Source organism: Hypanus sabinus, chromosome 29, assembly GCF_030144855.1.
Source record: "Hypanus sabinus isolate sHypSab1 chromosome 29, sHypSab1.hap1, whole genome shotgun sequence".
NCBI classification, from domain to species: domain Eukaryota; kingdom Metazoa; phylum Chordata; class Chondrichthyes; order Myliobatiformes; family Dasyatidae; genus Hypanus; species Hypanus sabinus.
This window is the reverse complement of record NC_082734.1, coordinates 24,511,643-24,536,020: the sequence shown is the minus strand read 5'-3', so window position 1 is coordinate 24,536,020 and position 24,378 is coordinate 24,511,643. Positions and strand designations below refer to the sequence as shown.

The 24,378-nt window shown below is 46.8% G+C and overlaps 1 protein-coding gene across 1 annotated transcript in view; it reads left to right on the top strand.

The window, feature by feature from the left end:
- shank1 (SH3 and multiple ankyrin repeat domains 1) overlaps positions 1–24,378 on the top strand; it is a 320,292-nt gene that overhangs the window by 61,430 nt on the left and 234,484 nt on the right. The window contains exons 11-13 of the mRNA XM_059953249.1: positions 370–525; positions 15,622–15,735; positions 17,841–17,916. Coding sequence (XP_059809232.1) covers positions 370–525; positions 15,622–15,735; positions 17,841–17,916 — 346 coding nt within the window. The remainder of the gene's footprint in view (positions 1–369; positions 526–15,621; positions 15,736–17,840; positions 17,917–24,378) is intronic.

The window sequence follows — 24,378 nt, the reverse complement described above, 5'->3', positions numbered from 1 at the left end:
GGGAGAGACTCAAAACTAACTTCTTTCTCCACTGCCCTGTCATAGTCTGAAGGCAGGGACATCTGTTAGATAAGTTCCTCTGTTTGTAGAGAGAGCGAGATTGGACGATGCCTTTAATGGGCTGTCTGGGAAGGTGGTGGAAGCAGATAAAATGGTGGTGTTGAAACCGGTATTTGCAGGCAGGTGGGATTAACTTAAACTGGCATCATGGTTGGCACAGGTGGTTCTACGTTCTGTCTTTGTCTCGCTGCCCTCTCTCCGTCCCACACCGCCGCCTCCTCTGCCTCTGCGCCTCCACCTCACGCGCCCCCCCCCCCCCCACCACCATCGCTATCCCGAGCCTGACGTCCATCTTCATTTGCAGCTCAGCGATGGGGAGCAAGGACTCGGCAGGCAGCACGCTGGGCCGCGGGGTGAAGCGCAAGCTGTACTCCGCCGTCCCCGGAAGGCTCTTCATGGTGGTGAAGTCGTACCAGCCGCAGGGAGAAGGGGAAATCCAGCTCAACAAGGGTGAAAAGGTCAAAGGTTTGTGCTGGGAGGGCAAAGAGCAAATACGTTGTTGCTTGTCCCAACAGATCTGTCCGGGCTGTCCCTCTGGGCCGGCCTCCTTCTCGCGCCTTGGCCAATCTTTATCCTTTCAGTTGTTAGATTGTGGCAGGTGCCTGCATTTCCCACATCACTGCACATTTATAACAATATTCCAATAATCCTGTTTGCCCAGGACAAGCTGTCAGGTTTTCTAAACCATTGGCTGTTACTCCATTCGTGACCAAGCATTCTTTCAGACAGGTATCACGCAGTCACGTTTCACTGGAGCAGAAAGCAAAAAAAAGAAAGAGATCAGCTTTACTTACGTTTACATCAGATCATCGAACCATACAGTGACATGCGTTATTTGTGTTGGCACAGTCCGAGGGAGTGCTGGGGGCAGCCCACAAGTGGTGCCAAACTAGCTTAGGAATGTGGGAGGAAATCAGAGTACCTGGAGGAAACCCACAAGATCATGGGGAAAATGTGCCAACTCCTTCCAGACGGCAGTGGGAATTGAGCTTCGATCGCTGGCGCTGTAAAGCATTATGCTAGTGCGCTGTATGCAAACCGCTGCAGGAAGCCAGCGAGTCAGGTGGTATCTGCGGAGAGAGATCGACATTGACACCCTGACTCGCTGATTTCCTCCAGGACTTTGATTGTTACTCCAAGTTCCAGTATCTGCGTGTCACCAGCTTTCAGTGGAGCTTGGCCAGCCAATCCAGGTGAATTTGGAGAGTGTGGGAACCAGGTCTGGAATCATCCAGTGAGGCAGAGTCATAGAGCATTACAGCACAGGAGCATGTCTATCACCCCATCTCGTACATGGTGAGCTGTTACTTTGCCTAGTCCCTTCGACCCGCACCAGGACCAAAGTCCTCTGTACCCCTCTCATCCACGTACCTATCCAAACTTATGTTAACTTTTGCAATTGAACCTGCATCCACCACTTCCACTGGCAGCTTGTTCCACACTTGCACCATCCTCTGAGTCAAGTAGTTCTCCTTAAACATTTCACCTTTCACCCTTAACCCATGACCTCTAGTTCTCATCCCACCCAACCTTGGTGGAAAAACCCTATCTATACCCTTTGTAATTTTGTATACATCAACTCTACCTTCATTCTCCTACCCTCCAAGGAGTCAAGTCCTCACCGATTCATCCTTTCCCTATAACAGGTCCTCAAGTCCCAGCAACATCCTTGTGAATTTTCTCTGTACTCTTTCAAACTTAACAACAACTTTCCTGTAGTTAGGTAACCAGAACTGCACACAATAGTCCAAATTAGTCCTCACCAACATCTTATGCTCCTTCAACCTAATATCCCAATTTCTGTTCTCAGTATTTTGATTTATGGCCAGAATGCTAAAAGCTCTTTTTATGACCCTATCAACCTGTGGCATCTTTGCAAGGAATTATGGATCTGTATTCCCAGATCCCTCTGTTCTCCCACACTTCTCAGTGCCCTGTTGCTCACTGTGAAAATCCTACCCCGGTTTGTCTTCCCAAAGTGCAACAACTCACATTTGACTGCATTAAGTTCCATCTGCCAGTTTTAGCCCATTTTCCCAGCTGGTCCAGATCCCCCTGAAAGTTTTACAAGCCTTCCTCACTCTCCACTACGCACCCAGCACCCCCCCCCCACCCTATGCTAATCAGTCAGACTTTCCAAATGATTAGGACAGATTATCAGAGTTTTTATTACACTGTCTGTGAGCTGCGACACCTGAAATAGCTTCAGAAGGACCTGTGGTTTGTAAAACACCACGTTGCATCGTGGTTCAAATCGTCACCTGGGCCCCCCGATCCTCCTGAGATGCGGAATACTCTGGTGATCTGGATGGAGAGTCTTCCACTGTAGGAATGCGGGATCAATTGCGGTGCTGCCCTGGCTTCCTATGGAGAGGAAATGAGGGATGATTCGTGGGGTAGCAGAGAGCTGAGGTAGGTGCAGGGGTAGAATTGTTGTGTAGAAGCTATGACAGCGTCTATAAGGAGCTTGTACATTCTCCCTGCGACTGTACGGGTTTACTCTGGGTGATCAATTTTCCGCCTAAGTTCCAAATGCGGATTAGTAGGTTAGTTGGCACGTGGGTGTAATTGTATGGCGTGGGCCTGTTACCATGCTGGAGTTCAAAATAAATTTTAAAAAAAGAGCAAGAAACCGCTGAGCCGCTGCTTAAACTTCAGTGCATTGGATTGTACTGAGTGGAGTTTGGAAGAATGAAGGGGGATCCATGGAATATTGAAAGAACTGGACAGAGTGGACATTGGGAGGATGTCTCCAGTGATGGAGAATGAGAGAGCACAGCCTCAGAATACAAGGACGTCCCTTTAGAAGAGAGATGAGGAGGAATTTCTAGCCAGAGGGTGGTGAATCTGTGGAATTCATTGCTGTGGAGGCCGAGGCGTTGGGTATGTTTAAATCGGAGGTTGATTAGTGAGGGCATCAAGGGTTACAGGAATAAGGAAAGAGAATGAATTAATGGCAGAGCACAATCGATGGCTGAACGGTCTAAGTCTGCTCCTGTGTCTTATACTCTGATAAACCTCGGTGACCAAGAGCACGTGGCACAGGTGGCAAGTTTGTAGGTATGATGAGTAATTAGGAAAGCTTCTGAGCTGTTAGCTGGGGAGTAAAGAGTTTGTGTAGCAGTTCAGTGGAGCATGGCGGACAGCTGCTCTGGAGCGCAGACGAGGTGTCCGCCATATTCTCTATTTAATGAAGATCAGTAGAGTTGCTTTTCCGATCCAGAGGTTCTTTGTTACATATAAGTTACATATAAACAAAGAATGAACAAGAAAAGACAAAGGAAAAAGCAGTCTGGTCATCTCATACTCAGTCAAGAGGTAACAAATATTCCAGTCATAACCCAGATTCAAATGGCGTGAATAACCCAGATTCAAACTGCTACTAATAACTTTCCAGAAAAGTATGGAAACAACTGCACTGTAATTACTAGAAAATTTACTGAGCAATTACACACACATAACTGTTGCTGAAGTGTTGTAACATCAACTAGACAGTCAGCCAAACTCCACTCAAAAATGACATAAGAGTCAGGGTGTAGCCTTCTGTCTCCTTGGGTTTATGGCAGACTCAATGGCATGACATGGTGAATAAGGAGTGAAACTGAAAAAAAAAACAAAATACGGGGCAATTTTTCACATTGTTCCATTCATACACAGACAAGTAAGTTTCTTGCAGGTAAATATTATAAGATTCTGACAAGTAAATACTACAGGTGTGTAGTTTATGTAGTTACACAGCATGTGTAAACCATTCGCATCTAGGTTAGTGTCTAATAAAATCAAAAATAACTGTGTAAAACCTTTAGATTAACTCTTAAATAGTCAAACATCAACTTACAAGCGATGCTTCTGCTGGGGAAACAAGAGGATGGCTTTCGGTAGAATCTTCTTTTGCTCCTAAGATGAACCCCTGTCCTTCTGCCAGCCAATGCGTTTTCTGACTCACTACTTCCTGTCTGCACAGGAAGTGACCTAATACAGGTCTGAAACCGCTCATTAAAATAAAAGCTGAGCAGGCTTAAAAACAAACCAGCTATCTGAAGGGCGGAACAATAATGCTCCACCTGCAAATCTGCAGGAATGCTCCTGATGTGGTCTTGCCCACATTGATGAGACTGGTTGTAAACTGGGGGGACTACTTCGTCAAGCTACTTTGCTCCATCCACCAAAACTGGAACTTACTGGTGGCCAAATATTTCAGTTCCCATTCTGACATATAAGTCCAAGGCTGCCTGTTGTACCATGATGAGATCATGATAAGGAGCAATATCCTATATTCCATCTGGGTAGTCTTCAACCTGATGGCAAAAATACCGAATTCTCCTTCTGGTAAAAATTCACTCCCCTTCCCCTTTTCTTATTTTCTCCCCTCTGTTCTCTTACCTCTTCTCACCTGGCATCTATTCTCCTCCCCTTTCTCCTGTGGTCCACTCTCCTTTCCTATCAGATTCCTCCCTCTCCAGCTCTTTTTCCTCCTGTCACCTTCCAGCTCACCTCCTTCCTTTCCACACACCTTTTTATCCCGGTCTCCTTTCCTCACCAGTCCTGACAAGGGTCTCAGCCTGAAACGTTGACTGTTTATTCATTTCCATAGATGCTGCCTGACCTGCTGAGTTCCTCCAGCATCTTGTGTGTGTTGCTTTGAATTTCCAGAATCTTCACTCTTCCTTGTGTTTATATGTAGACATTTATTATGTAACATAAAAGCAAGCATGGGAGAGTTAAAGTACTAAAGGAAAAACAATTCTGCAGCCCAGTCTGACAGAGAGTTGGAAACTGCTCAGGGAAGGTTTGACTTGAAATACTTGGAATGGGAGGGTTGACTTTTGAGGGAAGACTGTATGGATCTTCTGGAGTTGACAGGGTTAAGTCCGAGGTCTTTCCTCATGGTAGGGTCCCAAGGTTGGAGGCCAGTACTCGAAAGCAAGGTGTTGACTGATTAAGATGAGGCAAAATGGTTACTCTGAATATTGGGTGGTTTTGGAGCTCTTTCTCATAAGGAGATGGGCGTGGAGTCTTTGAATGCAACAGCGGTGCAGTTGCGTACTGGTTAGAGCTTTACAGCGCTAACAAATACTGATCGGGGTTCAATCCCTGCTGCTGTCTGTAAGGAGTTTGCATATTCTCCCCAAGACCTCATAGATTTCCTCCAGCTGCTCCAGTTTCCTCCCTCATTCGAAAGACGCACAGGTTAGGGTTAGTAAGTTTAGGGCGTGCTGAGCCGACACTTGCGGGTTACGGCCAGCACATTCTCGGACTGTGTTAGCCATGAACACAAATGGGGCATCTCACTGCGTGTCTCACACAAAGTACACTGCAGATGCTGTGGTCAAAGCGACACGTATGAACATTGAATTCTCCAACTTCTGGTAATTCCCTCCCTCTCCCTTCCCCCATCCCAGTTTCACTCTGCCTCCTCCCCCAGCTGCCTATCACCTCCCTCATGATTCTGCCTTCTTCTACTACACAGTGCTTTCCTCTTACATTCCTTCTTCACCTCTCTGGCCTCCCCTGCTTCCCCTCCCCCACCTTTCCTCTGATTGGTTTTTCACCTGGCACCCTTCACTGTCACCCCCACACCTTCTTTATGGGGCCCCTGCCCCCTCCCTCTTCAGTCCTGACGAAGGGACTCGGCCCGAAACATTGACTGCTGGTTTCCACGGATGCTGCCCGACCTGCTGAGTTCCTCCAGCGTGTTTGTACATGTCACTGTGTGTTTCAATGTTTCAATGTACGTGTGACAAATAAAACTAATCTTTAAGTCTATAGTCTGAGGTTAGCAATAAGCCCCTTGGGCCCTAGGAAATGAGTTCCATCACAGAGCGCCCTCTGGTGCTATGGCAGCTGCCCGGTGCCCAGCTTGTGTCTTCTCTTCTTCACACTGATAAAATGAGGCTACTGTGACCATGTAGAGAAGATCTGCTCTCTCCTTTCCTCGCTCTCCCTCGTCTCCTTTCTCTCTTCTATACTTGTTTCTGCTTCAAAAATCCTTCTCCTTTCTTTCCCCTATTTACCCCATTTTATTTATCTGGCAATCTCTGTCTCACTCGATCTTTTCCTTCTATCTTTCTCTTTCTCTATCTCATGTGTTCCACATCCCATTTCTTTGTCTGCACTCTATCTTTTTCTTATCAATCAAGTGGAGAAAAAAAACCTAGAGATGCTGGAAATCTGAAAGCAAAGGCAGGAGATGATGGAAAGATCCAGCAGGGCAGGCAGCAACTGTGGAGAGAGAAATAGTCAGTGTTTTGGGTCTGTGGCCCTTGCTCAGGCCAGTTGCTGATATATTGTGAAATTTGTTGTTTTGTTGCAGCAGTACAGTACAGTACAGTACATAAAAATTAAAGTGAGTTAATAATATTATATGTTAAAATAAGTAGATTGTGCACAAAGAGAGCAAAATAGTGAGGTAGTGTTCATGGATAGTTCATAAATCTGATGGCAGAGGGGAAGAAACTGTTCCTGAAATGTTGACTGTGAGTCTTTAGGCTTCTGTTATCTCTTCTGTGATGGTAGTAATGAGAAGATGGTCAGGGTCCATTATGATAGATGATTCCTTTTTGAGGCATCGTCTTTTGAAGGTGTCCTCGATGCTGGGAAAGCTGGTGCCCATGATGGATCTAGCTGAGTTTACAGCCCTTTGCAGGTTTTTTCAACCCTGTGCAGTGGGTGGTGATGCAACAAGTCAGTGTACTCTGCGTGGTACATCTGTAGCCACTTGTGAGGAATCAGACTCTCCTGCTTCCTTCATCGCCAGACCCTTTTTGGGGGAGAGTATGCAGGATTTGCAGATTGCCACTGACGTACGTTCCTGCATTCAGAAAACTGAAGGCAGAGGGGCTGTTGCTAAAATGTTGAGGGAGCATCTTCAGGCTTCTGTATCTCCTCCTTGATGGTAGTAATGAGAAGGTTTCATGTCCTGGTATGGTGGTCCTTCATGGTGGATGCTGTTTTTCTGAGGCATTGCCTTTCGGCGATGTCCTTGATGGTGACGAGGGTACTGTCCTTGATGGAGCTCACAACCCTCTGCAGCTTTTTTTTAAAAAGATCCTGTGCGTTGATCCTCCATACCAGATGGCGATGCAGAATTCTCTCCACGATACATCTGCAGAAACCCGCTGAAGTCCACCATGTATTGTCAGCCCAACGCCGTTACTGTTCAGGGTGCTGGAGTGTAGGACTTCAGCCCCGGCATCCTCCGTGAGCAAATTTATATGTTCCTTCTCGCGTGTGTGCACGTGGGTTTTGTCTGGGTGCTCTGAGCGCTTCCCACAGTCCAAAAACGTACCAGTTAGTAGGTTAATTCGTCACTGGAAATCCTGTGATTAGGCTAGGGTTAAAATCGGTTGGTTTACTGGGTGGTGCAGTTTGGTGGGTCGGAACAGCCTGTTCCATGCTGCATCACTAAATAAAAATAAAAATAAAATTCCAATCAACTTCCCCCAGATATTACCCACCCACTGGGGGCAATTTACATTGGCCAATTAACTCACCGAGCCACAGAGGTGGGAGCAAACCAAGCATCTGGGGGAAACCATTACACTGGCATTACTCCGCACGTGCCCGGGCAGCAGCGGAGGTCGGGATCGAACCCCGGCCTCCGCAGCCGCTGCCCTGATCCTGGTGTGTGTGTGTGTGTGTGTGTGTGAGACAGCCACTAACCCTGCGAGGTTACCATGGAAACGTTAACCCTCGGAGTTTGCCATGGCAACCGGTGGATTTGAACAGCCCAGCGCCACTCCCTCCATTCATTTCTCTCACCAGCCCAGCGTGCAGTGGTTGACAAAGCCAGGCACCTCTGCAGCCAGCCGCTCATGTCACCCACCAGCTCTTGTTCAGCAGTTGCCATGGGGACCCAGCTCGCTCCAGGTGAGGAGGTCAAAACGGAGGAGAAACGCTCATTTCTGCAATTTGACTCTGCGACTGCCATGCTCCCTTATCCACCGGGAGTGCGCCAGGCCAGAACAGGAGGTCACGGGTTGAGGGTGAAAGGTGAAATGTTTTGGGGGAACCCGAAGGGGCGGGGTGGAGCTTCCTTCGCTCAGAGGTTGTGAGAGTGTGGATCGAACTGCCAGCGGAAGTGGTAGAAACAAGTTTGATTTCAGCATTTAAGAGAAATTTGGGTATTTGCTTGCAAGGGGGTGCTGTGGTCTGGGTGCAGGTCAATGGGACTAGGCCAAGTAATGGTCTGGCATGGGGGAGATGGACCGAAGGGCCTGTTCCATCTTATGACTATGATTCTACTTCCCAGTCTGTGCCTGGTGTCCCCCTTGGACAGCTTCCTCCCAGTCTCCTGATCATGGACCTCCCCGCTGCGGCACAGCTCCTTCAGTGTATGGTCAGCAGCCTCTGTGTTCCCCACACCCCCCACCTCCACTCTCGGAACAAATGGGGCTTCTTTCGGAGCCCCTTCACCAGAACCTCATGCTCCCTCTCCGAACCGTCGACTGTTTAAACTCTCTCCATAGGTGCTGCAGAGTTCCTCCAACATCCTGTGCACGTCCCTCTGCAGAATCTCTTGTGCATATGGGACTTCAGTCACCATCATACTCCTCACCCTTCTTTCAGCTCTTCATCTCCCATTCTCCTTGAGCTTTACAAAGTTGCCCCAACTCTTTCCCCTCCCTCTTCCTCCCTATCATTTTCTATATCTGTAGCTTCTTTGCCAAGACCACAACCCACAGAGATGTAGAGAGATTCGGTACAGAACAGGCCCTTAGAAACATAGAAAATTTACAGCACAGTACAGGTCGTTCGGCCCACAAAGTTGTGCTGAACATGTCCCAACCTAAGCAATTACTTGGCCTGCCTCTGGACCTCTATTTTTCTAAGCTCCATGTACCTATCCAAAAGTCTCTTAAAAGACCCTATCGTATCTGCCTCCACCAATGTTGCTGGCAGCCCATTCCATGCACTCATCACTCTGCATAAAAATCTTCCCCCTGACATCTTTTCTGTACTTACTCCCCAGCACCTTAAACCTGTGTCCTCTTGTGGCAACCATTTCAGCCCTGGGAAAAAGCCTCTGACTATCCACACAATCAATGCCTCTCATCATCTTGTACACCTCTATCAGGTCACCTCTCATCCTCTGTCGCTCTGAGGAGAAAAGGCCGAGTTCACTCAGCCTATTCTCATAGGACTTGCTCCCCAATCCAGGCAACATCCTTGTAAATCTCCTCTGCACCCTTTCTATGGTTTCCACATGCTTCCTGTAGTGAGGCGACCAGAACTGAGCACAGTACTCCAAGTGGGGTCTGACCAGGGTCCTATAGAGCTGCGACATTACCTCTCGGCTCCTAAATTCAATTCCACGATTGATGAAGGTCAATACTCAGCCCACCAAGTCTGTGTTATCATTTTATTCTCCCCACACTCCCATCAACGCCACCCCGATTTTTCGACTCACTTATTTATGAAATAAGATTAGCTTTATTTGCCATATTCACGTTGAAACAGACAGAAATGCGGTTGTTTTGTGTTAAAGACCAACTCAGTCCGAGCATCCCATAAGTGGTGCAGTGCTTCTACACTTACGTCGTATGCCTACAACTTAGTAACACCAACTGCACGTCGTTGGAATGTGGGAGGAAGCTGGAGCATCTGGTGGAAACCTTTGCGGTCACGGGGAGAATGTGCAAACATCATACAGACAGCGTTGGGCACTGAACCCGGGTTGCTGGTGTTGTAGGGTGTTGTGCTAACTGTTATGTTTCTGTACTCTTGGGGTCATTTACAGTGGGCAATTAGCCCACAAAACCACACGTCCTTGGGCTGTGGCAGGGAACTCGAGAAACCCTCACAGTTGCAGGGAGGACCTGCAAACTCCGCACAGGCAGCAGCAGAGGTCAGAGAGTGATGGGTGCTTGGAACGCACTACCAAGGCTGGTGGTTGGAGGCAGGTACAATCGAGGTGCGCAGGAGGCTCGTACACAGTGGCATGAGTGTGCAGGAAATGGAAGGAGATGGACATTGCTTAGGCAGGAAGGATTAGTTTAGGCCGAAGAGTAAATTTTTTATCAAAGTAGATGATGTACTACATTGAAATTCATGTTCAGGTATTTACAGAAAAAATAAGGAAATGCAATAGAATTTATGAAAAAATATCCATAAATAAAGACCAGCAAACAGCATATGTGCTAACGATGGCCCAGATTTACTTAGGGAGCCTGAGGTAAAGGAACCCTGAGGAGCCTGATCATTATAGATGAACAAAGGGACCTTGGGGTTCAAATCCATACATCCCTCAAGGTCGCTGCACAGGTTGATAGGGTAGTTAAGAAGGCCTATAGGATGCTATAGGCTTCATTAACAGGGGGATTGAGTTCAAGAGTAGAGAGGTCATGATGCAACTCTTCAAATCTCTGGTGAGACCACACTTAGAGTATTGTGTTCAATTCTGGTCACCTCATTATAGGAAAGATGTGGAAGCTATGGAGAGGGTGCAGAGGAGATTTACCAGGATGTTGCCTGGATTGGAGAACAAGTCATATGAAGCAAGGTTAGCAGAGCTGGGACTTTTCTCTTTGGAGCGTAGAAGAATGAGAGGGGATTTGATAGAGGTCTACAAGATTATGAGAGGCATAGATAGGGTGGATAGTCAGTACCTGTTTCCCAGGGCACCAATAGCAAACACCAGAGGGCATATGTACAAAATTGAGGGAGGGAAGTTTAGGGGAGACATCAGGGGTAAGTTTTTTACACAGAGGGTTGTGAGTACCTGGAATGACTTGCCAGGGATGATGGTGGAGGCTAATTAGGGGTATTTAAGAGCTTCTTGGACAGGCACATGGATGAAAGAAAAATAGAGGATTATGGGGTAGTGTAGGTTTAGTACTTTTTGTTAAGGATTATATGGGTCGGTACAACATGGAGGGCTGAAGGGCCTGTACTGTGCTGTAATTTTCTATGGTTCTGTGACAATTCACCCTGCAGTGAGAGAGAGAGAAGCTGAAATCAGTATTACCGTGAAGTAAAGAGGATTATAGAGGAATGAGAGAGGAGCTAGCTAAAGCAGATTGGAAGGGGGCACTGGTATGGATGATGGCAGAACAGCCATTGGTGGACTTTCTGGGAGCAATTTGGAGAGTGTATGATAGATGTAGTACATTCCAAAGATGAAATATTCTAAAGGGAGGATGATGCAATCGTGGTTGACAAGAGAAGTCAAAGATAGCATAAAAGCAAAAGAGATGGCACATAAAAAGTAAAATTTGTGGGAATTTAGAAGATTGAGAAGCTTATAAAAGCTAACAGAAGGTAACTAAAAAAAGCCTCAACAAGTGAAAAGAAGAACTATGAAGGTAAGCTAGCCAAAAATATACAAGAGAATACCAAAAGTTTTATCAGATGTATAAAGTCTAAAAGAGAGGCGAGGGTAGATATTGGACACCTAGAAAATGACGCTGGAGAGTAGCAACAGGGGACAAATTTAATAAGTATTTTGTGTCAGTCTTCACTGTAGAAGACATGAGCAGTGTGCCAGAGAGTGTCAGAGGGCAGGCATGACTGTAGTTGCTATTACTGGAGAGAAGGTTCTTGGGAAACTGAAAGGTCTGAAGGTAGATAAGTCAGCTGGACCAGATGGACTGCACCCCAGGTTTCTGAAAGAGATAGCTGATGAGATTGTAGAGGAATCACAAGATTCTGGAATGGTTCTGGAGGACTGGAAAATTGCAAATGTCACTCCACTCTTTAAGAGTGGAGCCCGAGTCCATTACTAAGGGTAAGGTTTCGGGGTACTTGGAGAATGATGATCAAGTAGCCAAAGTAAGTATGGTCTCCTTAAGGGGAAATCTTTCCTGACAAGTCTGTTGGAATCCTTTGTGGAAATAACAGGCAGGATAAACAAAGATGAGTCAGTGAGTGTTGTTTACTTGGATTTTCAGAAGGCCTTTGACAAGGTGCCACACGAGGCTGCTTAGAGCACATGATTTCACAGGAAGGATACTTGCATGGCTAGGAGATTGGTTGACTGGCAGCTGGACGTGAATACAGGGGGCCTTTTCTGGTTGGCAGCTGATGAATAATGGTATTTCCGAGGTCGGTCTTGGGAACACTTCTTTCCCTGTTATATATCAATGATTTAGATTATGGAATTGATGGCTTTTTGGCCAAGTTTGTGGACGATGTGAAGATAATGGAGGGGCAGGTAGTATTGAGGAAGCAGGAAGTCTGCAGAAAGGCTTAGACAGATCAGGAGAATGGGTAAGGAAGTGGTGGATGGAATATAGTGTAGGGAGGTGTATGGTCATGCACTTTGGCAGAAGGAATAAAGGCATAGACGATTTTCTAAATTAGAAGTCAATTTAAAAATCAGAGGTGCAAGTGGACTTGGGGGTCCTCAAGCAGGATTCTACGAAGGTTATTTTGCAGGTTGAGTTGGTGGTAAGGAAGGTAAATGCAATGTTAGCATTCATTTCAAGAGATCTGGAATATATACTGAAGTGTTATATGACATTGGTCAGACAGCACTTGGAGTATCTTGAACAGTTTTGGGCCCTTATCTAAAAAAGAGTCTGCTGGCATTAGAGAGTGGCCAGATGAAGTTTTCGAGAACAATTCCAGGAACAAAGGGGTTAATGTATGAGGAACATTTGATGGCTCTGTGCCTGTACTCACTGGAGTTTAGAAGAATGATGGGGGATCTCATTGAAGCCTATCCAATACTGAAAGGCCTAGACAGAGAGGACATCGAGAGGATGTTTCTGAGGGGGGGGGGGGGGGATTCTAGGGCCAGAAGACACATGCTCAGAATAGAGAGGCGTCTATTCTGAACAAAGATGAGGGGGAATTTCTTTAGCCAGAAGGTAATGAATTTGTGGGGTTAATTGCTACAGACAGCTGTGGGTATAATCTAAATAGAGGTTGAATGTTTCTTAATTAGTAAGGGGTTCAAAAGTTACAATGAGAGGATAAAGAATGGGGTTGAGAGGGATAATAAATCAGCTCTGATGGAACAACTTCACAGAGTCGATGGGCTGAATGGCCTAATTCTACTCCTATGTCTTATGGTCTTAAAAGAAGAAAAATTTCAAAGGTTTCAAAGGTACATTTAATGTCAGAGAAACGTGTCCTGAAATGTTTTTTCTTTGCAACCATCTACAAAAACAGAGGAGTGCCCCAAAGAATGAATGACAGTTAAATGTTAGAACCCCAGAGTCTCCCCCCCGTTCCCTTCCCCCCCCATTCAAAAGCAGCAACAAGGAACGATGCCCTCTCTTCCCACCAGCAAAAAAAAAGCATCGGCACCCCCCACGAGCACTCAAGCATGCAGAAAAAGCAACAGCAAAGACACAGACTTGCAGTACCCCAAAGGCCACTCGTTCACCCGGTATTCGACAGACCACAGGCTCTCTCTCTCTAATAAAAGATGTCTCCATTTCAATTGTGGATAATATTGAGAACATGAGTTGTAGCTTCCTTGAAAGTGAGCCTATAGGTAGTGGACATCAGTTCAGAGTTGAGGTAGGTGAAGTTATCTATGCCGGTTCAGGAAGTGGACATTTGATTATGAGTTTAATTAATTTGGCAAGCGTTGTGGTCGGAAGGGTCTGTTCTTCTATTGCATTCTCTGCGAGTTAGGTTTTAATCTCCCCTGATTGGACTTCCAAACTGTGTAGCAGCACATTGAGTGAATAGATTGTCTTCTGTCATGAGGGAGAGGAGGAGGGAGGCAGTGAAGTGCTGACGGTCGAGAGACCGAAAGATTGTAAAACAAAGGAGCAGAATTAGGCCATTCAGCCCATTGGGTCTTCTCTGCCATTCTATCATGGCTGATTTATGATCCCTCTCAACCCTATTCACTTGCCTTCCCCTGTAACCTTTGATACCTTTGCTAATCAAGAACCTATCAAGCTCAGTTGTAAATATACCCAGTGACTTGGCTTCCACACCCTTCTGTGGCAAGGAATTCCACCGATTCACCACCCTCTGGCTGAAGAATTCCTCTGATCCTATTCAAGAAACATTCTCTCTATGGCCACTATCTAGGTTGTAGCTAGTCTCTAATCATGTTCTGAAAGGGCAAGGAAGGAAATGGAGCATTCTGACCCCTGTCTGCCCTTTGAGGGGGCAAACATTGGCCCATCCAGTGTTATTCATGTACAGCAAGAGGGTGAGTCACCCCTAGAGTGTCTGTGCAACAGTCTGGAGCGAGCAGTAACTATAGACAACCTCTCCATCCCCTCCAGCCCCACCGGCTCTGCGATCCCCGTTGGGGTCCTTCGTTACTGAAGACATCATCAGCACATTCTCCAAGAAAAAAAATTTGTTTTTAGGAGACAGCAGACCAAAATAGACCCGGCAGAAGAAAAGGATGGTCCAGGCTGGCTGGCGATTTGCGTAACCAGCTTTAAAACAGAGGCTCCAAACTGTGGGAAGCCTAAAGTAAGATGTCAACAACAAGGCTGATGTGGTAAACACACGGGTTATTTTCTGTCTTTGCAATGCAACCAATGGGAACCGATCTTGATGAGGTTTGTCGAAAGATAAAGACCTGGTGTCTGAAGTACGAGTCAAAGCCCTTCAAGAGCAAATAATTCTCTGGAGGATTTTGCTTTGTATATCCGTTCCTCGAGTGCTGGGTGTGACTGTCAAACCCAGCATTAATTGCTGTAAGACCATTAGACATAGGAGCAGAATTAGGCCATTCGGCCCATTGTTTCTGCTCCTCCATTCTGCTATGGCTGATTTTTAAAAATCCCTCTCAACCCCATTCTCCGGCTTTCTCCCCATAACCTTTGACACCTTTCCAAATCAAGAACCTATTAACATCCAGTTTAAATAGCTCCAATGACTTGGCCTCCTCAGCCGTTTCAGGCAATGAATTCCGCAGATTCACTGCACTCTGGCTGAAGAAATCCCTCTGTTATAACCATTGTGCCCGACCCAGTTCAGAATCAGACAGACAGACATACTTTATTGATCCCGCGGGAAATTGGGTTTTGTTACAGCCGCACCAACCAAGAATAGTGAAGAAATATAGCAATATAAAACCATAAATAATTAAATAAAAATAAGTTAATCATGCCAAGTGGAAATAAGTCCAGGACCAGCCTATTGGCTCAGGGTGTCTGACACTCCGAGGGAGGAGTTGTAAAGTTTGATGGCCACAGGTAGGAATGACTTCCTATGACGCTCAGTGTTGTATCTCGGTGGAATGAGTCTCTGGCTGAATGTACTCCTGTGCCTAACCAGTACATTATGGAGTGGATGGGAGTCATTGTCCAAGATGGCATGCCACTTGGACAGCATCCTCTTTTCAGACACCACCGTCAGAGAGTCCAGTTCTACACCCACAACATCCTGCTTTCTTATGGAATTAATAGTCTTATGTTCTTGATTATTAAGGGCTTAAGGTTACGGGGAGAAGGTAGGAGAAAGGGAAAAATCAATCAGCCATGAGCGAATGGAGAAGCTGACTTGACAGGGTGAATAACCTAATTCTGCTCCCATGTCTTACGGCCTGTTGGAGATGGTAAAATGGGGAAAGTTATGAAGAACTGAGTGTGAGCACCAGTCTACAACTAGCTTTGTGACTTTGGATTGTCTTTCTTTTAGTCCTCAGTATCGGAGAAAGGGGATTCTGGGAAGGCACGGTGAAAGGACGGACAGGCTGGTTTCCTGCCGAGAATGTGGAGGAGGTGCCAAATAAACCCCAGGAAAGCAAACACGGTAAGATCACCATTCGTATTGATTGAATGTGAGTTCTGGGAGAAGAACAGCGCTGTAGCAAAGAACGAACACATGCTGGATCCTTGCTGACAATATGAAACACTTTCAGGCAAATGATACTGAGGGAGGGGCAGAATTCTCCCTCCACCCTGTCCCATCATATAGTTCCTGGGCAGACAAGCGTCCCTCCGTATTGTCCCATCGCAGATACCCAGAGCAGAGGAGCACAGGTTAAATGGAGCGGAAATATCCGGATGAATTGTCCCATCAGACACTCCCAAGTGAGGAATAACACTGGGTAGTCTCCAGCCCCTTGGCAGGAACATCGAATTCTCCAACTTCCGGTAATTCCCTCCCTCCCTCTCCCTTCCCCCATCCCAGTTTCACTCTGCCTCCTCTTCCAGCTGCCTATCACCTCTCTCATGATTCTGCCTTCTTCTACTACCCATAATGCTTTCCCTTTAGATTCCTTCTTCACCTCTCCTGCCTATCCCCTCCCTGCTTCCCCTCCCCCACCCCTTGATCTTTCCTCTGATTGGTTTTTCACCTGGCACCTTCCACCCTTACCCCACCTTCTTTATAGGGCCACTGCCCCGTCCTTCTTCAGTCCTGACGAAGGGTCTCGGCCCGAAACGTTGACCGCTCATTTCCACGACCTGCTGAGTTCATCCAGCTTGTTTGTACGTGTTGATTGGACCACAGCATCGACAGTGTACTTTGTGTTTACCAGTATAGCATGCCTACAGCTTACCGACCCTAGCCCTAACTGTATGTCTGTGAAATGTGGGGGGGAAGCCAGGCAGCTGGGTTGGGGGTGGGGGGGGGGGGGACTCCGACGTGGTCACAGGGAGAATGCACATACTCCTTACACACAGCAGCGGTAGTTGAGCCCTGAGCCCAGATTGGTGACTGCTGGCGCGGTGAAGCGTCGCGCTGACCGCTCTGCTGAGACGGGTGGGCCTCCATTGTTCCTAGTCCATCACAAGAAAGGAGATCACAGCGAATGGGGCGACTGGATTAACTGAAACCTCTTGAGTTCCTCTGCTGGGTGTGATGCAGGTGGTTTTGCCATCGCCGGTCGTGGACTGCCACCCAGTGTCCATGTTGGTAATTCACAACTTTGCAAGAAGGAGGCAGAGAGAGGTAAAGTGTTCTGCCGTTCTGCCGATCCTGAACATGTAAAACGTTTAGCGGAAGGGCCTGATCTGAGACAGTGTGGACACAGAACCCTCAATGCTTTTACAGGGAGCTTGGCGATGCCACACTTGGAGTATTATGTTCAGTTTTTTTTTAAAAAAAGGGATTCGCTTTATTTGTCACAAGTACAGTACATTGAAATGAACAGTTTGCATCAGCGACCGACACAGTCGGAAGATGGGCTGGGGGCAACCATACATCCAGCACCAACATGGCATGCCCTCAACTCACTAACCCTAATCTGTACATCTTTGGAATGCGGGAGGAAATGAGAGCACCCTGAGGGGACCCACGCCCTGGTAAGAAAGATGTCATAAAGCTAGAAAGAGTGGGGAGGAGATTTACAAGAGGACATGGGTTAAGGGTGAAGGGGGAAAAGTTTAAAGGGAACATTGGGGGGCTTCTTCACACAGGGAGTGGTGGGAGCGTGGAATGAGCTGCCCGATGAAGTTGTAAATGTGGGCTCACTTTTAACATTTAAGAAAAACTTGGACAGGTACATGGATGAGAGGTGTATGGGGGGATATGGTCCAGATGCAGGTAAGTGGGACTAGGCAGAAAAACGGTTCGGCACAGCCAAGAAGGGCCAAAAGGCCTGTTTCTATGCTGTAATGTCCTATGGTTCGACAAGCGTTTGTACAAGGGATATTGTAAATCGGGTTGTAAGGGACTGAGGTGTGGACAGAGAGGTTGAGCGGGTTGGCACTTTTCATTGGAGAGCAGGAGAATGAGAGATAATCGTACAGGGTTGTAAAACAACATAAGGAGTGTAGATAGAGGGAATGCGCCCAGCACTGGGAAATCAAGAACTATGGGGCACGGGTTTATGGTTAGAATGGAAAGATTTGAAAAGGTTCATGAGGGGCATGCAGTGATCAGCTGTGCTTTGATTTCTTCGTGTTCAACAGAGAGCCGCAGTGAAAAGGCAAAGCGATTGTTCCGGCACTACACCGTGGGATCGTACGATAGCTTCGATGCTCCAAGGTAGGAACGAAAGTTACAATGGAGGGGGAGGAGGCATTCAGAAGTGGGGTGTTGTTGCCCAGAGGTTTTCCTTCCTGGTGTGTGCGAGCCAATTTGTTAAACACATTTTGTGCAGTTGTGTTATTGCTGATCGAATTGACATTATTGGTGCTGTTGGTGTTGGAGGTGTTGAAGTGGTCACGTTCCCCAGGTGTTCTCTGTTCAACCTAGCCCTGTGAAAGAAGGAAGAACTCGCATTTCTTTTGCACCTTTCTCAACATTACGTTGTGAGTGAAACCAAACAATACTGCAGGTGTTAAAAAGCTGAAATGAAAACAGAGAAGGTTGCAAACACTCAACAGGTCAGGCAGCATCTGCAGAGAGAGAAAAACAGAGCTAACGTTTGAGATCTCACTGGCAGGTGAGGATAATGGAAAATAAGAAGCAAAGAACATCAGGGAACTAGCACTACATGCTGAATGGTGACTTTATTTGGTACACCCATATGTCTGCTCATTAATGGAAATATGTAATCAGCCAATCATGTGGAAACAACTCAGTGTATCTAAGCATGTCAGCCTGGTCAAGAAGTTAATTAGTTCTTCAGGGCAAACATTAGAATGGGGGAGATATGTGATTTAAGTGTCTCTGATCATGGAAAGATTGTTGGTGCCAGATGGGGTGATTTGAGTATCTCAGAAGCTGCTGATCTCTTGGGATTTGCAGCCACAAAAGAGTTTACAGAGCCTGTTGCGGGTAACAAAAGTCATCCAGTGAGTGGCAGCTCTGTGGGTGAAAATGCCTTGTTAATGAGAGAGGTCGGAGGAGAATGGCCAGACTGGTTCAAGCTGACAGGAAGGCGACAGTAACTCAAATAACCACACGTTACAACAGTGGTGTGCAGAAGAGCCTCTCTGAAGTGAATGGGATACAGCAGCAGGAGACCACGAGCATAAACTTGGTGGTCTCTTTATTACATACAGGAGGTGCGTAATAAAATAGCCATTGAATTTATGCCATCTTAGTCACCTTGTTATAGGAAAGATATGGTTAAATTAAGAAAGAGTGCTGGGAAGATTCACAAAGAAGTTGCCAGAACTAGAGGACTTGATTTATAGGGAGAGGTCTGTATTCCTTGGAACAAGGGAGAATGAGGAGTGGTATGATAGAAATGTTTCATGTTATGAGAGGCAGAGATGAGATGGATGGTAACGGGGATTCCTCCAGGGTAGAGGAGTCCAAAGCTACATGGCATTCGTAGGGTGAAAAGGGAAAGATTTAAAAGAGACCTGAAGGGTGACATTTTCACTCAACGGGTGGTGAGTACATGGAATGAGCTGCCAAAGGAAGTGGCTGAGGCAGGGACAACAGTATCACTTCAGAAGCTCTTGCGCGTGGAGGGCTGTGGCTTGGAGAGATATAGGCCAAACGTTTTCAAGGACTCGCATTCTTGGTATTATTTATTTTTTATTTGCACAGTTTGTCTTCTGCACACTGATTGCTTGTCAGTATTTGCTTATGTATAGCTTTTTATTATTAATGCTATAGTATTTCTTCCTTTTCCTGTGAATGCCTGCAAGAAAATGAATCTCAGAATATGGTGACATATTATACTTTGATAATAAATTTACTTTGAACATAAGACTTTGACGCCAGCTGGGTGGGAACTCTGGCCAGTATGAACTGCTTGGGCCAAAGGGCCCGTATCTACAAAAGTGTGTTTGTACTTCTCTTTGGCAAACTGATGAACTGTTGCAGATAATGTGGTGCCTCATTTATTCCTTTCTCCTTCCCATACTTTCTTTGATGCTACATTTAGTGACCACTTGATTAGAAACAGCTGCATACCTGCCCATTACTACTAATATCCAATCAGCCAGTCATGTGGCAGCAACTCAATGCATGCAGACATGGTCAAGAGGTTCAGTTGTTGTTCTGACCGAACATCAGAACGGGGAAAGAAATGGAATCTAAGTGACTTTGACTGTGGAATGATTGTTGGTGCCAGATGGGGTGGTTTGAGTATCTCAGAAACTGTTGATCTCCTGGGATTTTCACATACTACAGTTTAGTCAGTTTAGAGGGTCCCAACCTAGGGTCCATGGCATAAACAGGGTTGGGAGCCCCTGGTCTAGAGTTTGCAGGGAATGGTGTGAAAAACAAAAATAAAAAAATCATCCAGTGAGTGGCAGTTCTCTTGTATCTTCTCAAAGTATCTTGTTAATGAGAGAGGTAAGAGGAGAATGGCCAGACTGGTCCCTGACGCTTCCTGAGCCTGTCTCTTGACAGACCCCTTGCCCAGAATGAGCGACAGCTGTGTTTAGCGGATGGTGTGAACATGGCGACTGTCCACACCACAGTAGGTCCTCCTCCTCCTGCTCACGGTGACATCCTGCTAGCTGTGCCTACCAGATATAAATTAGCCATATTTGTCATTACGTACATCAAAATATGGAAGCATATGGTGGAATGTGTCATTGGCATCACGGCCGACACAGTGAGAATGTGCTGGGGGCAGCCTACAAATTTCACCATGCTTCCCGTGCCAACATAGCATGCCCACAACTTTCCAACCCTAACATGCATGTCTTTGGAATATGGGAGGGAACTGGAGCACCCAGTGGAAACCCCCACAGGGAGAATGTACAGGATTCCTTACAGACAGCGGCGTGAATTGAACCTGGGTAACTGGAGCTGTGATAACATTACGCTAATCGTTAGGGGCCTTATTGAAGGAGCCTGGCCTAGCATCCTGTCTTCTCTCCTGTCTCCAGTGAGAGGGATGTAGGGAGATGAGCCATGGAGTGACAGATTATCCCTGGCAGAAAATCCCCTGTAATGGAATCCTCTGCAGCATGCAGGCGAAGCTTAAACACACCCGGGTTTGTACGTTTGTTACTAGAATCTTGCACATGCCTTGTAGAAATATCAGTGACTGTCTGTGCAAGTGTCCTAACCCCCTCTGAATTAACTTCATTGTTCAGCGCCCTGCCTCCTGATTTGCAAAGGCCTCTTGCTAAACAGCTTCTTGATTACAGAATTATTATTCAAATCTCTCCTTGTTTCTGCCCTCCTGTTCCCTATAATTGCCACACATCCCTACAGTGTGCCCTGAACGCAAGCCTTTAATCCTATCTGATTACCGAACCACAGGACATAGTCAAATACCTGATTCCTAAACTCTGACCCTCTCTCTGTCTGCCTGTCACCCCCCCCCCACCTGTACCCCCTTACCTCCCCCATCTGCCTGTTCCCCCTCTCTGTCTGCCCTCCCTGCTGTTCCCCCACTGCCTGTCTTCCCCTTTCCTGTCTGTCCCCCCCTTTCCCTGCCTGCCCCCCCGCCTGTCCCCTCTACATCCCACACTCTCCACTCTCGCCTGTGTCCCCCACTCTCCCAAATGTGTCCTCCTCTTTCCACTCTCCTTTCTCCTCTCTCTGTCTCTTTCCTTCTGTCCCTATATCTCTCGCTCTCTGTCCTGGTCTATTACCCTGCCAACACCCCCCCCCCCCCCGCCCCGCTTACCATTCCCCCTCTCTTCTGTCTCAGTTGCTATTCGAACTCCCCTCTGACCGGGCTTCTGCTCACTTGTTGAGTTCTCACGCGGCTGGCTGTCAGATTTTATCTGAAGCATTTCTGTGGAGTCCCCTCGGGTATTCCACTGTGTTAAAAGTGTTTGATAGTTGCAAATGGCTGTTGTTGTTTCCCCGGCCTGCTCTGTGTGGAACCAGCATCATTTATACATTTGATTAATCACCTCAGCCGTGCGTTAATGAATGCGGGCTCTCTCACCACAGAGACTCGTGCTGCTCTGTATATCACCATAAATCAAAACAGAAAGTGCTGGAACCTTCCAGCACGTTAGGTAGTGTCCACAGAGTTAGAAATACAGGTAACATTTCAGGTCAAAGGCAGAACGAGGACAGAGAACATAGAACACTACAGCACAGTACAGGCCCTTCAGCCCACGATGTTGTGCCAACCTTTTAACCTACTCTAAGATCAATCTAACCCTTCCCTCCCACAGTCCTGCATTTTTCTTTCATCCGTGTGTCGATCTAAGAGTTTCTGAAATGCCCCTAATGTATCTGCCTCTACCACCCAGGGCATTTACACACCCACCACTCACAGTGTAGAAGCCTTATCTCTGAAACCCTCCAATCATTTAAAGTTACGCCCCATCATATTAGCCATTAACACCCTGGGAAAAAAGTCTCTGGCTGTCCACCCGATCTACGCCTCTTATCATCTTGTACATCTCTATCAAGTCAACTATCATCCTCCTCCTCTCCGAAGGGCTTGCTCAACCTATCTGCATAAGACATGCCCTCTAATCCAGGCAGCATCCTGGTAAATCTCTGCATCCTCTGTAAAGCTTCCACATCCCTCCTATAACGATGTGACCAGAACTGAACATAATTTACCAAGTGATAATTTACCAATAATTTACTATAATTTACCAATTTAAAAGTTTTTTAGAGCTGCAACATTAACTCATGGCTCTTGAAATCAAACCCCCAACAAATGAAAGCCAACACACCACAGACCTTCTTAACCTCCCTATCAACATGTGCGGCAACTCTGAGGGATCTACATACGTGGACCCCAGGATCCACACTGCCGAGAATCCTGACATTAATCCTGTACTCTGCCTTCCAACTCAACCTTCCAAAGTGAATCTCTTCACACTTTTCTGGATTGAAATCCGTCTGCCACTTCTCAGGCCAACTCTGCAGTCTGTTAATGTCCGGTAACCTAACTAGAAGAGAACCTGAAGGTGCGGAGATGGGAAGGGTGGAATGACTGTCTGTGAGGGTTTTGTCCAGGGGACGCAGCTGTTTCCAGTGCCAGGCAAGGGAAGGATCAGAGCATAATGATACCGCCAGGACCAACAGGCTCTGGGACAACCTCTTCCACCAGGCCATCGGACTGCTTAATTCCTGCTGACACATCTGTTTCTGTGTTGTATTGACTATTCTTTTGTACATACTATTTATTATAAATTACTCCAAATTGCACATTTTGGCGGAGACATAATGTAAAGATTTTTCCTCCTCGTGTATAAGAAGAATGTAAGTAATAAAGTCAATTCAATTAAAAGTCTACAAATGGCATTAATTGTGGACCTCTGGATGTGGCAAGATCAATCTTTACTGCCTCTCAGCTCCAGAGACTCTGGTTTAATCTCGGTCTCGGGTGCAGTCTATGTGGAGTTTGCACATCCTCCCTGGATTTTCCGTGGATAGCTCTATTTTCCTGTTGCATCTCATAGACGTGCAGGGTCGCTAGGTTAGTGTGTGTGGGGAGCGGTGGAATCCGGAGGGTTACTGTCGGCAACGTGGCTGCAGAAGTTGAAGACCCAACGTTTGTGAGCCCACGAGTCCACTGGAGGCGGCCTGTCCTGCGATTAGGGACTGTGTTGTGTCTCTGCGTGTGTGTGGGTTGCTGGGTCTGAGGGAGGAATGGGGGTTTGCTTTGCTGTTGTCGCTTTATTCCTTTGCACGTTGCGTTTTGTGTGCTCCGTGTTGTTCTGCTGAACGCAGTGGGCGAGCGATGTTGACGCCAGAACGTGTGGCGACATTTGAGGCTTGCCCCCAGCATATCAGTGTGTTTGTTGTTGCAAGTGACACATTTCAGTATAGGTTTAAATAAATCTGAATGTGGGGAGAATGAAATGAGATTGGTGTAGGTGGCTGGTTGATGGCCAGCAGGGCTGATGGACTGAAGGGCCTGTTTCCTTGTGGTCTGTGACTCATTTCAATTTCTGTTCATACCCTCCCACTGACCTCTTCTCTTCCTCTGTTGCCTCACATTTCTCTTTCAAACTATTTACCTCGTCCCCTATTTGAAAGTTGGCTTTCAATTTTCTTCCACCCCATTCCACTTACAGCTCAAAGTTACCCCTCATGTCACCTCCTTCCCAAATGCCTTCAACCCCTGTCCCTCTGGACACTGCCCCTCCCGGCACTGTAAACTCTTCTTCACTTTCTGTTGGTTGGTGGGTGGCTGTGCAGCTGCTGAATTCCCAGACTAGTACACAACACTTTACAATGCCTTCTGAAGACCAGGGTTCAATTCCCACTGCTGTCTGTAAGGAATTTTTATGTTCTCCCGTGGCTGTATGGGTTTCCTCCAGGTGCTCCAGTTTCCTCCCACCTTTTAAAGTGGTGGATATGCTTTATAGGCACTGGAAGCGTGGCCACACTTGCTGGTTGCCGTCAGCATAATCCTCGGACAGTGATGGTCATTGGTGTGAAAATGACACATTTCACTCTATGTTTCATTGTGCTTGTGACAAATGAAGATAATCAGTAAAAATGATAATCGGAGAGCTGGATCGACACCTGAGGACCTGAGTTCAGGTCTCACTCCGGCAACTGTGTTCAAAGAGTCTGAGATCGAGGAATGAAGATGACCGAGTTCCAGGGAGAGGGAATTCTGGGACTTTATTCCTTGGAGAATGAGGGATGATCTTATAGAGGTGT